The 17,653-nt window shown below is 35.1% G+C and overlaps 1 protein-coding gene and 1 pseudogene across 5 annotated transcripts in view; one reads left to right on the forward strand and one right to left on the reverse strand.

The window, feature by feature from the left end:
• The window catches only part of SS18 (SS18 subunit of BAF chromatin remodeling complex), an 84,750-nt gene that overhangs the window by 8,494 nt on the left and 58,603 nt on the right, over positions 1-17,653 (forward strand). For all 5 annotated transcript variants that reach the window (XM_025886607.2, XM_025886606.2, XM_025886611.2 and 2 more), the window contains exon 3: positions 2,656-2,740. In XM_025886607.2, coding sequence (XP_025742392.1) covers positions 2,656-2,740 — 85 coding nt within the window. The remainder of the gene's footprint in view (positions 1-2,655; positions 2,741-17,653) is intronic.
• On the reverse strand, positions 3,765-5,392 carry LOC112835068 (5'-AMP-activated protein kinase subunit gamma-1 pseudogene; annotated as a pseudogene).

Raw genomic sequence — 17,653 nt, forward strand, 5'->3', positions numbered from 1 at the left:
AGAAAACCTGTTGAAGTTAGATAACATAGCTTACATTAGGTAAAAGATTTGGGGTTATTGGGACAATTGGAATAATTTGAATGGGTTTGTGGATTACATGGTATTACTGTACCAATATTTGTTGTACTGTGGTTGTATATGGGAATTTCCTTGTTTTTAGGAATTGACACTGAAGTATTAGGAGTAGTGGGATATTATGTCTGTACCTGACTCTCAAAAGATTTTGAAAAAAGTGTGTGTGTGCTTGCATGTGTGTACATATTGGTGTGTGTGTTTAGAGATGGAGTAAGACAAATGTGAAATGCCGACGATTGGGGAGTGTGGGAGAAAGATATTTGGGAATTCTTCATGCTATTCTTAAAACTGTAAATTTAAAATTATTTCAAAAATTAAAAGTTAAAAAGACTTAGGTTGGGGAACTGTCTTAAAACTAAAGTACTCCATAAAAGTTGCTGTATTTATAGATATTTAGAACCACAAGGGACTTTGGAGATCTACTTTAACTCCCATTATTTTACAAATGAGGCCTTGAGAGCATGGCAGATTAGATTTAACAGTATTCTAATGTGGACTTGTTAAGTACTAATCAGCATGACTACAATTTTTTCTTGAAGGGTCATGAGGAAGCCATAGTCTCTTAGTAAGGTTTGTTGTTTTTATTTTTGCAGGGTGGTCAGCAAACCTCATATCTGAATATATTAAAGCCATATTAATACTCAGAGAAGAAAAGAAAAACTTCAAGGAGTAGACTTAAATGGGTTGTATATATATATTTTTAAAATTTTATTTATTTGTCAGAGAGAAAGAGCACAAGCAGGGGGAGAGACAGGCTGAGGATGAAGCAGGCTCCCCGCTGAGCAGGGAGCTCGATGTGATTGGTGGGGGCCTCTATCCCAGGGATCATGATCTGAGCCTGAGGCAGATGCTTAACTGACTGAGCCACCCAGGTGTCCCCCTGGGTTATATGTTCTAATTAAAAATGGCTGGCTGGTTTTAAAAAATGGCAAGATTTTCGAACCCTGTATCCTAAATTCCATTCAAGATCTTTACAGAATAATAAAATAGTTCCAGCTAGTGTTTCCTGTTAGTGCTGTTTTAAGAATTTTGACAATGTAATTAAGCATTATGGATAATTCAGTACAATATAATAATTCCTGGTCTTCTTTTGTCTGAGGATCACTGTAACAAACATTTTATCATGCCTGATTGAGCAACATAGTGTAATATGTGAGGAGGAACATTAAGAGCCTAAACTTGTTTTTAAACAACAAAAACAAAAAAGGAAACAAACTTTGGGAAGTGTTGGTTATGTCTATTACCTTGATTGTGGTGATGGTGCCGCAGGTGTTTGCATATGTCCAAACTCATCAAATTGTACAAGTTAAATATGTGTGGGTCTTTGTATATTGGTTATACCTCTAATAAATCTGTAAAAAATAAACAAAAAGAACATAAACTTGTTAGTGAGGAAAATTGAAGGTCAGTGAGAAGTAGGGTTTTTTTCTTTAGTAAGAAAAAGGTAGTAAAACCAGTTCTAGTAGAAAAAAATAATGCAGCAAAAGATTTCCTAGGATTCCTCATATGGTGTGTAGAGAATGACTTCATCTGGGATCTGTGTTAGACTTTATTTAGCCGAATAAAGTTCTTTTATTTTCATTATTTTAAATTTGTATTTAATATTTCTAGGTAAACAAAATTCTAAAACAGTGTAACAGTTTGGTAATAGGATTTATAAGTTTGTATTTGGAGGATTTACAAACACTAGTAACTGGATCACTACCAATTTGCAGAGTTAGCAAAACTAATTCATAAGATCACCGTGAGCATGCTTAACCACTTCATTGCACTAGTGAGAATTTGCTTTGTTTTAGAAAGTTAATTCTTAATGGTATTAGTGCCCTATTATTTTCTGTCTCATATATGTCTCAGTAGTGCCCTATTATTTTCTTTACATACATACATACATATACATATACATATATGTATTTGTAATTGAAGACACCTATTCATTGTCTTCTCTATATGCTGAGCCCTAACAGATGGGCAGTAGGCATAAATTGTTGGTCACTGCTGCCGGGAAAAGAAAAGTTGTGTGATTCCTGCCTCCTCCTTGACATTTTCAGCAGAGCCTGTTGCCTGGACTTGGGTTTGAGGTTTTTGGCAGTATGAAAATGGCAGGGGGAAGGGAATAAGCATGTCAGTTTTGTTGAATTCCTTCATTCTAGATCTCTTTTTAGAAAACACATGTACTATGTATAGAGCTAGTACATATCTCAGTAATTCCATTTCCTGAGCTGTGCAAATATTGTACATGTTATTAACCTTTGTAAACCTCAGTTGCCTCATCTGTAAAATGGAGAACATAAGCACTTTTACCTCATAGCCTGGGTTTGAGGATTGACTGAATATAGGGGTGTATATAAAACAACTATGGCAGTACCTAGCACATGGTAAGATCTCTGTGTGTGTTATTATCTTTGAATGTATCTATTGTTTGGAATTATTTTGCAGAGGAACTAGGAAAAAATTGAAGTACTATTGATACTCAGGTAACAAATCTTTTATTAAACTCGAGAAATAATTAGAATGCTATTTGTATTTAAGCAGATAGGAAGAAAATTATTTTTAATATTGGTATTTGTTTTGTTTTAATAGGTATCAGCAGATGTTGCATACGAACTTGGTCTACCTTGCTACAATAGCAGATTCTAATCAAAATATGCAGTCTCTTTTACCAGCAGTAAGTACCTTTAAAATTGTGTGAAGTAGACAAAATCTTACATAGAATTATGCACAGGATAACACATTTTTGTTTAGTGATTTTAAAGTTTTGTTTAGTAAATTCTGCCCTCTGAGAACATGAGGGTATTCTATATGATCTAAAAGCTTCATTGTTTTGCCTTGATATTTAATTTGAATCAGTTCACCTAGAATTGTTTCCCTCCCTGAAGAAGTTATATTCATCCATCCATTCACCCACATACTCACCCACCTTCCTACTTATTTACTTATTTTAATTTGTAATCGTACATATAATTTATGAATAACTGTGTAGTATTTCAAAGCAAATCCCAGGCATCATATACTTTCCCTGGTAAATACCTCAGTACACATTTCTAGCAGAGAAGCAGCGTTATTCCACCCAACAAGATTAACCAAAATTTCTTAATGTCTTCTTATACCCAGGCTATCTTCAGTTTTCACTGATTATCTTAAAAATACCCAAATGTTTAAATGATTGTTTGCTGCAGAATCCAAACAAGGTCCAAGTGTTGCATTGGTTGATATGTGTCTTAAGTCTCTTTGAATCTATATTAGTTTATCTTTTTTATTCTCCATTTATTTGTTGAAGAAACTGGGTCATATATTTTGTAGAGTTTCTTACATTCTGGATTTGGCTGATTGTATCTTCATGGTCCTTTAACATGTTCTTCCATTTCATCTCTTACTTCTTATAAACTGATAATTAGGTAGAGAGGCTTGATTAGAGTTAGGTTCAGTTTTGTGTTAAGAATATTTCACTGAAGGGCGCCTAGGTGGCTCAGTCAGTTAAGTGTCCGACTCTTGATCTCAGCTCAGGTCATGATCCCAGGGTTGTGAGTTTAAGCCTTCTGTTGGACTCCACTTAAAAAAGAATATTTCATTAATGGTGTTGTATATTGTCTATTGTATCAGGAGGAACATTTTGGTTGTTCCATTTTTAGTAATATTAAGATTGATCAATGGGACTGGCTGGCTGGCTCAGTTGGTAGAGCATGCAACTCTTTTTTCTTAAGGGGTTCCTGTCATTTTAATTAGGTTTGCTATGAAAAGCAATAACCTCAGCTAATCACTCTGCCCTCCTCCTCCACCTAACCCCCATCTCCCTTCATATGCACATAGCACAGGAACCCAAAGGCCCTCCTCCCCACAATCCTCCCCACTCCCATTATGGGAAGAAATGTCACTAAATGGACTCAGCGTCCTCCATATAGCATGAAACAGGATGAATAAAAATATCTTTAGGAAGAGTTTTGTTGTGCTATTATTTTAGGGTGGAGTCAGGGGCAGAGAGAGAGGCAAAGGCTGGGTGAGGTCTGGGGATCTCTCAGAGATGAGAATTGGCCTGAGGGGCATACAGCCCATCATTCCACCCGGAAAGGGGGCTACATCTAAGAGGGTTGGGGCTAGGATGGGCTAGGCTGTATGCATGAGGATAAGGACAGCTAAAAATCCATTCTCCTTCCTCCCCCCTCACCCTCCCCAGCTCCCAAGCAGGGAACAGAGTCACAATTCTCTCAAGGTTTCACCTGTGGTTCCTAGAACTTTGGGCAGGCAGTGAGTGGGGTATATCCCCTGGTGCTGCCTGACCCCTTCCCCAGCTCAGGGCTTCTCTCTTGTGAGCACCAGGGCCTGCAGGATGTCAGACAGTGATACAGTCCCCTTGACCACATCATTCTCATCCACCATGACAAGTCGGTGAACCTCTGCTTCCACCAGCCTGTTGATGATGGTCTCCAGAGTCTCGTGCAGGTAGCACTTGAGGACACCCTCAAAGTAATGGGATCGATGTTGCAGGACTTTGGTCACAGACACGTCTAGGTTGTTGTAGGTCTTTTCTGCTGCCAGATTGATAACATCAAACTTGGAGTAGATGTCCACCACATGCCCTTTCTCATCTACTACTGGCAGTGCTGAGACTCGGTGTTGAACAAAGATGCCCAGAGCCACATAGGGGTGGTGGTGCGGACCATAGCAATGTTGGTGTAGGTGCCAATCTGTAGCTTTTCCAGAGACTTAGACGTGAACTCTGGCTTGGGGAACTCAGTGATAAACAATTTGAGGAACTTGATGCGCTTGTGGGTGAGGATGTACAAAGTGTTGCCTGATTCCGGGTCAGTAACTGGCAGTCTGTGGATCTTGTTTCGAATTAATGAAGAGACAGCATCAAACAAGCTGGCATTAGGAGAAATGCAGATGAGTGGTTTGAAGGAATCCTGTAGGTACACCTCTCTCCAAGTTTCTATCTTGTGTTCTTCCAACTCATAGATCTGTACCAAGGCTGACTTACAGTAGAGATGCAGGATATTGATGAAATCAGTGATGGTCAGCATGCCTACAAAACTTTGCTTCTTACTATCCCACAAAGGGGCAGCTCGTACACCATTAGTCACCAAAGCAAAGAAAGCTTTCTTCACCTGCAGGGAGGTATCAAATAAAACCAATCTGGAGCTTGTGGGAATCAGGTCATAGCAGCGATGAGACTTCATGAAGGAAGTATACACACTATTGTTGGATTCTGGGGTCTCGAGGATGCTCATTTTCCAGAGCTGGGGAGCTATCTGAAGAAGTGACCGTCTCCATTTCAAGAGGCGCTGACTGGGTTCGCTCACTTTAGGAAGCTCTCTGGGAGCCGGTCCGAGCATGCAACTCTTGATCATGAGTTCAAGCCCTAAGTTGGGCATGAAATCTACCGTAAGGAAAAAAAAAAGATTGATTGATGGGTGCAGTTGATACCACCCTGATAGAGTTCCCCGTCAACCTTTCACTTAATGGTTTTAGCAGTCATTGATGCTTGTTGACCAGATCTGTTATTTCATATTGGGATCACAGAATGATGAATTTCTAATCTTACAGTTCCTTCTGTATTTATTAGCAGTACTTCTTTTAAAAAAGAAAAACTTCCTTTCATCAAGTATTTGGTTATCCTGAGATAGTCTGTATATGAGAATCACGATTAAAGGCTGGTTTCTAGCCTCTTGTCAGTTTTCAGAATAACAGGTTGGCCCCTAGCAATCTGTGAAGGTGACCAGTGATTTTTTTTTTTTATTATTGTCATCTAAACATACATGTTTTTATATTTTTAATGTGTCCATTGTAGTCATTCTTTCTGATACTTCAGGTTATCTCCTCTTTGGTCAGTGAGAGCCTGTTCATATGGCTGCTGTGTCCATCTGACATGATTCAAGTATTCTTGTATAGCTTCTTTTCTTTCAGGATTTGAGAGAGCTGTCAGGCTGACTATATTTTCTTCCCCAGAACTATTCTGCCTTGGCTGTTTTTTCAAGCAGTACTTTTTCAATGGGAATTGATATTGACCACAATTTGGATGTTTTGGGGCATTCATTATTACTGGGTTTTCATTGTTTCTAGGTATTTTTTTGGTGGACAGAACTAGAAAACACATTTTTTAGAAAAAGAAAGATTGTTGATTTAGTGCTGTTTCCCTTCTGGAAAAGTTTTTTACTTAGCTTTGATTTTATGTATTATCTCTTCTCTCCTATTCTAAAACTCTTGGTACCTTAATGACATTATTATGGTTGTTTATTTGCTTTATACTACTACATATATGAGGTAATTTCAGTATAACAATACCAAGATTGCCACCAACAATAAGATGTTTGTCCTTAAGATCTATCCCACTAGGAATATATAATCAATACATTTCTTTTAGACTCTGAAATAATTCATGTGGTTATTACTTTGAACTTGATTACCAGCTAGGTGGAATTTATTTTTGTGACTGGTGTGAGGAATGGGTTCAATTTCATTTGTTTCCATATAGATAGATTTCTGTTCCAGCATTATCTATTGGAAAAACAAAATAACTTTTCTCTGTTTTGTCATGCCACTGATTTCATATATCAAGTGTCCATATATATGTGGGTCTCTGTTCTGTCTCATTGGTCTGTTTTTATAAATTCTATCTTTTCACACTTGTCATAGTCTTATAAATCTTGATATGTTAGAGAAGTTCTTTACTTATGTTTTTCAACAATATCTTGGCTATCTTGGTCCTTTGCATTTCCATATATGCTTAAAAATCAGCATGTCCAACATAATCCTGTTTGATTTTCATTGAGATTATCTTGACTCTTGGGGAGAATTTATATCTTCACAATATTGAGTCTGTCAAATCATGATCATTGCATAAATTTTCATTTATTTAATCCTTCAAATATCTTTCAGTGGAGTTTTATGATTTTCCCTGCAGAGGATTTGCACATCTCTCATTGGACTTATTGGTAGGCACTTCATATTTTTTGAGGCTATTTTAAGAGTCTTTGTTTTTTAAACAAAGATTTATTTTCTAACTGCATTTGCTATTTACATGGAAATGCAATTGATACTGAATTTCAGTCTTGTTCAACTCTTATTTCTAACAATTTTTCTGTAGATAGCTTCTGTTTTCTATATTCACGAACATATTTGTGAATAATGAGTTTTGTTTCTTTCTTGCCCATCCTTACACCTTTTATTTCTTTCTCTTGCCTTACTTCTCTGGCTAGGACCTCCACTACATTCCTGAATAGAAGTGGTGATAGAGGACATCTTTATCTTGTTCCAGATCACAAAGGGAAAGCTTTCACTGTTTGACCATTAATAAGTATGATGCTTGCTGTAGTTTTTTGTAGATGCCTTTTATCAGATTAAGGAAGTTCCCTTCTGTTTCTGTTGTGCTAAGTAAGAGTTTATATCTTGAATGGATGTTAAATTTTATTAAATACTTTTATTGCATCTAATGAGATGATCATAAATTTTTTCTTTTTTAATCTGTTAATGTGATTTACATTGATTTACTTTTTAATGTGCAGTCCATCTTGCATTCTTGTAATTAACCTACTTTTTCATGACTCACTTGGTCATGGTCTTTGGTTTGGTTTGGGCATGGTCTCTTAAAAAAATTGCTGTATTCAGTTTGTTAAAATTTTGATCAAGATTTTTATGTCTTTGTTCTTGAGTGTAATTGACCTTTAATTTTCTCTTCTTATAATGCATTTGTCTGGGTTTTATTTTGAGGTTATGTTGGTTTTATAAAATGAGCTGGAAACTTTTCCTACTTTCTCTTATCTGGAATAATTTGTATGATAGAGCTACTGTTTCTTAAATGATTAGTGTGCTTCTTTAGAAAAGCTGTCTAGGTCTGGAGTTTTCTTTGTGAGGCGGCTTTTGTTTACTAACTCAATTTCTTTATTGGTTACAGGACAATTTATAACATATATTTTATGAGTTGCCTATTTTGGTAAATTGTGGTTTTTAGCATTTACTAAATTTTCAGATTTATTGGCATAAAGTTCATGAAATAATCTTGTCTTTCTAATGTCCTCAGGATCTATGGTGATATTTTCTTTTTTATTTTTAGCATAGTTTATTTATGCCATCTCTTATAAAATGTTTTTGATCATTCTTGCCAGTTGTTTATCTTTTTTTTTTTTTTTTTGTCTTTTCAAAGAATCAGTTTTTGGCTTTGATTTTTCAGTGGCAGCATTTCTAGAACTTTTTGTTCTCAGAACCCCATTATACTTAAAAATTATTGAGGACTCTGAAGAACTTTATATGGGTTATATATATTGATATATTTGTTAAGTATTCCTCAGTTTTTAAATTAAGACTGAGAAAATTTTTAAAGTATTAGCTCATTTAGAATGAACAGTAATAAACCCATTGCATGTTAATGTAAATAACGTTCTTTAAAAGAAAAAGAACTAAACCTTTTAGAACAGATTTAGTGAGAAAGGAATAGCATTGTATAGTAATTTTGCCAATTTCTTTTAAATGTCTGACTTAATAGAAAACAGCTGTATTCTCATATCTACTGCTGAATTCAATTTAGTGTAATATGTTTTAGTTGAAATAGAACAAAATCCAGTTTCGCTCAGATATGGAATTGGAAAAGGGAAGACTGTTTTAATAGCCTTTTCAGATTGTTGTACAATAATCTTCTTTGATAGTACAGAGGATCTCAACAAGTGTTTTTTCTAAAGGTTATTTGCAGTATGGAATCTGAAACAGTATCAGTAGATTTTTCTTATTCTGGTACATTGGAGTTCATTGGTCTGTCCTGCATTTTGGATGGATCTTCTAATCATGCATAATTTTGTAACATGTTTGGTCATTTGGGAAATAGAAGTGCATTGAGTCATGTACATCCCTAAATATTGACATATTTCATTAGATGATACCAAAAACCACATTTGTTGAAATCACCACCAATCTCATCAGAAGTTAAGCATTAGGATGCTCTCCAACTCAAGATGGTAGATATAAGTTTGCCGAATTCCCAATTCTTCCTTGAAAGGTCAAGTTTAATCATTGGCAGCAAATGCTGTTGGTTGTTTTCCAGGCTCACTGTGTTCATTTATGAGCAAATGCTGCCAGATACCCAAGCCTGGTTTGTCTAGCAGTTGTTCTTTCAATTAAAAATGGTGTTCATGAAAACTGCGTAGATCAGCAAGCAACTCAATCAGAGTGCTTTTATCTTACTTTGATTTACAACAGATATATTTATTATTTTCTCATTTTGTCCCAGAATATTTAACTAAGTAATTTTTACTGTTTCATCAAGGACATTCTTAAGTGAAGTGACTTTTTTTTTTTTAACTGCTAGTCTGGCAATCAGTAATAAAATGATTTACTGTAGAGTTTGGTGCCTTGATTCATGCCAAGGCTCTAGCAGTTACACCCACTCTCTTACCTTTGCACCATTGCTTTAAATACCAACATGGCATAAAAATACTGTTATGGAAATATTTTGACCTTTTGGACTAAAATTAGAGTCTTGAGGACCATATTTGTGAACTATTGCTCTTCTGTTTGAGTGTGATTAATTTCTGATCTTGTCTTTATTATTTCCTTTTACTTTCTTTTGCTGTATTTTGCTGTTCTGAATTTTGAGATGAATGCCTACTTCATCAGTTTTCATTTTTTAATACTCATATAAGTATTTAAGGGCATAAATTTCCCCCTAGTCATAGTTCTAATATGTAGTATATTCAGTTCCAAATATTTTCTAATTTCCAGTATTATTTCTTCTTTAGACATGGGTTGACACACTTTTTAGTTTCCAAACATACGGAAATTTTATCATTTTTTTATTAATGATTTCTGGCTTTATTGCATGTGGTTACATAACATTTTATATGATTTAGTTCTCTGGAATTCTTTGAGATTTGTTTTATGTTGCAGCATACAGTCAGTTTTTACAGATGTTCTGTGTATACTTAAAAAGAATGTGTATTCTTTAGCCCCTCAATGCCTGTATATATTTATTGGATCAAGTGTGGTGATCTTGTTTGAATCTTCTATAGCTTTACTTTTTTTTTTAACCTTTCTGATGCTTTGTTTTTTCTAGCAGTTACTGAGAGATCTATGTTTAAAATGTAGTTGTGGATTGTCTCTTTTTCCTTATAACTCTTCAAAGTTTTAGCTTAATATGACATTTTGAGGCATTGTTAGTTAAGTGCACATATATTTTAGAATATTACAGGTCTGGTTCTTTGTAACGTTGTCGTTATGAAGTATTCCCCTCTTATGTCTAATACATTTTTTCTTAATGTCTACTTATCCTACATTAGAATAGCTCAGTTGGTTTCCTTTAATGTTTGCGTGGTATATTCACCTTTCCATTCCCTTGTGTTAGAGATATGAATGGCATGTAGATTTTTTTTTTTTTTTAAATCCAATGTAGCAGTCTTTTAATTGGAACATTAAATCCATCCATTTTTATTGAATGTAATCGCTCACGTATGAGTTTAAAGTTACCATCATACAGTGTAATTTCTCTTTGTCTCATCTGTTGTATATTCCTTTTTTCTGTTCTTTTTTGCCTTCTTTTAATTATTTTTTTATTCCTCTTTTCTAGTTTGGAAATTATGTACTTATAAAATTAATATTCTTTCAGTGGTTATTATACTGTTTGTAATGTGCATCTCAGACAATTCATGGACACTTGGATACTTTATTTCTATTCATTCCTCAGTGACTCATTTATTGTAAGGCATTTTAAATCTTTACATGTTTACTCACAAATGATTTTTTAAGTTAGTATTCATTAGAGTTATCATCATTGTTACCATTTGTGATGCTTTTATTTATTTATTTATTTATTTATTAAAGATTTTGTTTATTTGACAGAGAGAGACACAGCGAGAGAGGGAACACAAGCAGGGGGAGTGGGCGAGGGAGAGTCAGGCTTCCTGCCGAGCGGAGAGCCCAGTGTGGGGCTCAATCCCAGGACCCTGGGATCATGACCTGAGCCGAAGGCAGACGTTTAACGACTGAGCCACCCAGGCGCCCTATTTATTTATTTTTTTAAAAAGATTTTATTTATTTGAGAGAGAGAATGAGAGAGACAGAGAGCACATCAGAGGGAGAAGCAGACTCCCCGCTGAGCAGGGAGCCCAATGTGGCACTTGATCCCGGGACTCCAGGATCATGACCCGAGCCGAAGGCAGTCGCCCAACCAACTGAGCCACCCAGGCGCCCATTTGTGATGCTTTTAATTTCTCCCTTCATTTACAACCTTTTTTTCTCAGATCATTTTCTTTTTCCTCCCTATAGAACATATTTTAGTATTTTCTTTAGGACTGGTTTGCTTGTGACAAATGCCTTCAGGTTTGTTTGTTGTTTGGTGATCTGAAGATGCCTTAATCTCACCATTGTTCTCACAGAATATTTTTGCCAGGACAGATTATTGTTTTCTAGCTTGTATCTATTGGAAATATAGTTGTTGGTGTTACTATTTTGAAGTTAATCTATTTTTTGCTTTCTGAAGTCTTTTTCTGAAGTCTTGCTGTACTTTCTGTAAGTGTGGAGTTCTTTGATTTATCCAGCTTGGTGTGTGTTGAGATTTCTGAAATCTGGTAATTGATGTCTTTTATCAATTTTGGGAAATTACCTGCTGGCTTTATAGATTGGCTAATATGTCCATAGCAAATGTTACCTGCCCCCCCCGCCCCCAAGTTTGGGCCATCTCTCTGGATTTTCTTTCTTCTTCTGAACTTGGCCTGATCATTTTTTACCTTTTTGTCTGCTCTTCCATATCTTTAAACATATTTTTAAAATATTTGTTGAGCTTTTTTTGTTGTCCTCAGTGGAGAGTTGTTTGAATGTCCTAGTTTGCCATTACCTTAGATAATTCTTTTAAATATTAGAATTGTATTCTGTTTTGCTGTCCGTGGAATAACTAAGAGAATATTAGTTACTTTTATGGATTCTCAGATATAACTTTCTTTGGAGAGAGGACAGACACTTGCAGAATGACTACTATGCATTAACTCCCTTTAGTATTTCATCCTCAGAAGCCTTTAGGATATTAGTCCCATTTTATAGTTGAGGAAATGGAATCTCAGATAGGTTAATTAACATGCCTAGGGACTCATAGTTGGTAAATGGTAGCATGGGATTGGAACACTGGCCTTACTGAAAGCAGTTTGTGCATTATGCTACCATGTCTTGTTGCTACTAGGATGGAAAGGAAATAAAATCCTGACCAATTTGCTTTTAAGTTGGTGTATCAGGGTAGAACTTGGCTAGGTCTTCATAGAATTTGAATCTGAATTTTACAACCTGCAGTGTCTTGATTGTTCTGTTATGTTGTTATGGAAATGAGTGCCTTAATCATTTTCGGGGTTTTTTTGGTCTAGCATTATTCTTGTACTTAGGTGTTAATTTTTAAAAAATGTTATGTGACTGGGTCTGCTTTTAGTCTGGGGACTAAATTATAGGTTAAAGTGGCAGGTTAAGAATTTAGCTTATCATCACCGTGGTGACCTGTAATTAAGTGAGTCTTAACCTAGTTTCCCCTTCTAGCACATCTGAAGATACGACAGATTCTCAACATGTTCTCATAACAACTAATTATGGCAGGGATTCAAGTCTAAGGGCACTGAGGGTGGAAAGGGGGACATTTCTCTTTAGGTAGTCTTATTTAGAATCTTGTGGGTAGTTGGGAAGTGGTACTTTGCAAAATGTCCTCTGCTGATTCTGTATCCCTTCTACCTAACCAATTGAAATTCTTTGTGTAACTTATGATACTGTGCAAACTGTGGATATTTTCAGTTTGTCGTGATTTGAAATATTGTTTCCATAAAAGGTAGAAATGTGTTAAAGCTTTAAACATTACAGCCTCTCAGATATGTCTCATGTTCTCTCTAGCTTTTATGTAGAGTACAAAAATGTTTGGTCAGATCATGTATCTTGAGATTTAGTTACTCATTTCTCTTGCCTTTCTTTAGGAAGGTAGTAATTCTTGAGATGCCAATGTGATAAAATTGAGCTTATCATAGAAATTCATTTTGGTACAACAAAATCTCTTAGAATTTGCTATTCTGTTCTCACCTGTTATTTTATAAACTCTGAGTTTTTTGCATTTGTTTTTTATAGAATTTACATTTTTCCTGTAGATTAAATAGGACAGTAAAAATTATTGCCACTTAACATTCAGGGAAAGTATTACATTATTTTGATCACCACCTGATTAAGAACCATCACAAAGGAAAGAGACACATTTCATTACTAACCATCTACCATTGTTTCACTGTTTTCATATGGGTCACCATTTTATATCATATTTTACTAACGAATATAAAAACTGCCATTTGTATATTTTGGAATAAAATTTTTGCCTCCTAATGTTGGTCAGGGTTTAATTTAAAATACATGGCCAAATTTTCCTAAAAAATTATGAGCATTTTGGAGGTCAAATTGCTTGAGAAGTTGAGTTAACAAAGGAGGAGGAGTTTTTGAAAAAAACAAATAAATATATCTTCATAATAGAAGGAATAAGAGATTTGATCGAGTAAAGTGGGGCTAGAGAGAGGGAAGAAATCAGCTAGAAGGAAATCAGTTGGGATTGGAGGTGAAAGAGGAAGTAAAGTCAATTTGGGAAAACTAGAGTAACAATACAAAATGGATACAACCAGTCTGCCGGAAGGGAGAATATACTGGTTAATAAGTATAGTTTGAGAAATTTTGATCCTGAAAAAGAACTGTATGTTTTGGGGTAAAAAAAGTTTTCCAGAATGGAGTTTTTCACTTCATTAAACTAGTTGTGAGAATTGGAAATATGCTGATAATTATATATAGGTTTAACTTTCAGTTTTTTTCATGTCCCCCCAAAAGAGGAATTATATATTTATAGTACTATTTCATATATCTGGAACTAGGCTACATCTAGCAAGCTTCTCTGTTTGAAACAAAGTCAAGAATTAAAAAACCAGTAATAAATGGAAAAAGATCTATAAGGAAAAAAGTAACTTATAAAGCCAGTACACTTTACTTTTTTGTTTGGGCCCTATGTATTCTTACTACAAAGGCATTATAAGTTCAAAACAAAGCTATTTATTCTTAACCTTATACATATTTTACCAAGTTTGTTTCTTTAATTTTAAGCCTGTAGCTTGGAAGCAACAAATTAGAAATGGGGAGGTAAGGTCTATAGGCAGGCATACATAAAAGGAGTGTAACCAGCAAAGGTGGCGTGGAAAGAGACCACATAGTTATAAAAAGCTGACGTAATTGAAAACGTACGCTACTCTGGCTCCTATAGTATATGCACATGGGGCCCTGTTTTATCTTAGTAAACCTTGGAGGCATCATTTGAATAGTAGTTCTCAGGGTTGGTATTTACTTTCTGAAATAGCATAAACCATTGACATAATTATTTTCATATATAAACTAGGAACATTTTACCATTAGAAAATATGACTGTGTTTTGTGTCTTTCCTTCTCAAACATACTTTGAAAAAATTGCATTTTTTAAAGTTTTAGCCTAATATTAGTTATTGTTCACTTATTTTTGTCATCTGGTAGTATTAACGTATACAAACTGGTAGGCCCCATTGGTTTAGGAAAGAATTATTAGAGAACAGTCTAAATAAAAAAAGTTTTTATTTATTTATTTATTTTAGAGAGAGAGAATGTGAGCACCTATGTGCATGAGTGGGAGGGGCAGAGGGAGAGGGAGAGAGAATCTCAAGCAGATTCCATGCTGAATGCCCAACTCGATCTCACGATCTTGAGATCATGACCTGAGCCAAAACCAAGAGTCGGACACTCAACCAACTGCACCAACCAGGTGCCCCAAGAAAAGTTTTTTTTAAAAGATTATTTATTTATTTATTTGAGAGAGAGCGTGAGCTAGCGGGGGGGGGGGGGGGGGCAGGGGGAGAAGCAGACTCCCCACTGAGCAGGGAGCCAGATTGGGGGCCTGATACCAGGATACTGAGATCATGATGCTTAACCGACTGAGCCACCCAGGTGCCCCCCAAGAAAAGTTTTTATTAATTTAATTTTTATTGGGAAAAACTTGGGGAGTAAAGAGTCTTTCTATTGTAGTTCATTTTAAGACATACAATCTGGAAGTATTTCTACAGAATTAAAAATTTTAGAGCTAGGAAGAACCTGGACGATCACAGTCTAGTGGTTCTCTACATTGGCTGCATATTTTAAAAGCTTCTCAGGTGATTCTAATGTGCATCTAGGATTTGAAGACCTTATATTTCCAGGCTTTTTAAATGAAGTATCCAGTGACATTCTGAGGATATGCAAATTGAGGAAAATATTCCTATTCTGGTACTAGCAACTTCATTTGATGTTGTGTACCATGAATCATTTTTACAATATGAGAAAGATAATACTTATTCTATAATGTTGTTATGAGGATTAAATAAAACAATTCACGATGTCACATGGAGGAGGTACCTAGGAAACATTGATGATAATGAAGATGAAGGCAGTACATAATTGGAAAGTATAAACCGAAAGAGAAGTCCTATTAAGGAGTATTTGAAGTAAGACTAGCAGGACTCAATTACTGAATACATATGAAGGGTAAGGGAGAGAGTTTGGAGACTTGACTGACAGTGACATTTCCTGAGATTGAGTATATAAACATGTCTCTTAATTTTAAAGGAAGGTCGGAGGATAATAGGAATTGCTTATCCTGCTTTTCACTTAATTCATTATTAAGTTTTTATTTTTATTTTTTTTAAAGATTTTATTTATTTATTTGACAGAGAGTGCACAAGCAGGGGGGGTGGCAGGCAGAGGCAGAGGGAGATGCAGACTCCCTGCAGAGTGGGGGGAGCCTGATGCAGGACTGAATCCCAGGACCCCGGGATCACAACCTGAGCCAAAGGTAGTGGCTCAACCAACTGAATCACCCAGGCGCCCTTCATTATTAAGGTTTTAGAAAATTCCTAAAAAAAAAGTTAAAAAAAATTCTCCAATTTAACCAGATATACTTCTTGAATTTTAAGCTTATTAAAGATAATTTTTGTTTTTGTTTATTAGGTGTTCTGTACAAAGAATATATTTTAATAATTTATTACTAAATTATTAAACTATTAATAAAATTGATTTAGAGTAAGTACAGTAGTCTTATGTTTTATATTTCCTAAGTTGCTTTTTTTTTTTTGGTGATGCACACTCGATGTTCTCAGCAACCCTTGGGCAGCACTTGATTAGCCTTTCATTACACAAGCTTCAGTGAAAGTGATAATATGTAGTCTTTAGATACAGTGCTGGTAAAGCATCTATTAAGGTAATTTATTGATTAAAATTTGGTATTACAGAATTCACTGTTTGCAGATTTGATCCACCCGAAGTGAAAGAAAATATGCTTAGAGCTGTGGAACATCTTACGTATTAGCAGAGTATATTTCATTTATAAATTTTACCTTCACGTTCAGCATAGGTAGTACTTTGATATGGTTAGGACATCAAAAACTACAAAAGGTCATACAGAAGCCCACTTCCATATCTGTCTTAGATTATGTAAATAAAAGCCAGTATAAATACATACTTTCCCCTCTTCTGTGCACGTAGAACCTTGCCATATACTGTTGTGTTTTTTTAAATTACATTTTTTAAAAAATGAAAATGTTTACATTCTTAGAAGTATGGAAAGAACTTTGCTAAATATTGGCATCATTTTAAGAATTTTTAAGAGTTGAGTGTTTGATAAAGATGATAATGTGTATTTAGTCAGTATGATGTTGACTTTTTTCCTCCTTTGAAACATTTGTTGTTTGATTTCTGTGATAGTTTCCTTTTTACCTTTCTAGCTATTCAGCTTCTTATCTTTAACATGCCCATCAGTTGTTAATGTTCTGTTCTTGAACATCCTTTTACCATATACACTCTTTCTGGAAGATTTTGTCTAAATTCCTGGTTTCTTATATTCCTGACTTCAGGTTCCACCTATACTCAGTGGCTCCCAAATATGTATCTTCTTGCCTGAGTGTGAACCATGAATCCAGCTTCCAATAGACATATCCATTTGGATAATCTACAGGTCTCTCAGCACAGTGTGGACAAGACATCATTTCCCTCAGCTCCCCCGCTGTTGTTTCTTTGCTGTTAAAAGAAAAAAAGCCCGCAAGCTTGAATTTTATATTTCCTATCTCCAGTGAGTAGTATAAACACTGAGTTCTTTTAGTCAGAAATATAGTGGTCATCTGTGATTTATTCACAGCTACTTTCCAGGTCTTCCTCTTGTACATAGTATGGTACTGCACAATAAGAGGTGTCTAATTAAAAACAGAAGCAAGACCATGAGTGAAATGTCTTAAAGTCTGTATTTGTATGAGATTTAGGATAAATTAAGGCATCAATTATTTATCTGATTTTGAGGTAAGGAAGACTTCCTTGAGAATGAAACCAGAGGAGGAAACTATAAAGAAGATACTGATTTTTTTCTTTTAAAAATATAAAATAAAACTTTTTATATGCCAAAAAGTTCTGTAAATGAAATTGAAGACAACAGATGGTAATAGTACAGTGTAATACATGTTATTTTAGAAGTGCTGGACATTTAAAGTACATTTTACATAGTAGAAGTGATTAATTCTGCTGTTTAGTATTAGGAAAAGTTTCACAAAGGAGGTAACCC

Source organism: Callorhinus ursinus, unplaced genomic scaffold, assembly GCF_003265705.2.
Source record: "Callorhinus ursinus isolate GAN/ISIS: 27379988/994484 unplaced genomic scaffold, GSC_fseal_2.0 scaffold11, whole genome shotgun sequence".
In the NCBI taxonomy this organism is placed as follows: Eukaryota; Metazoa; Chordata; class Mammalia; order Carnivora; family Otariidae; genus Callorhinus; species Callorhinus ursinus.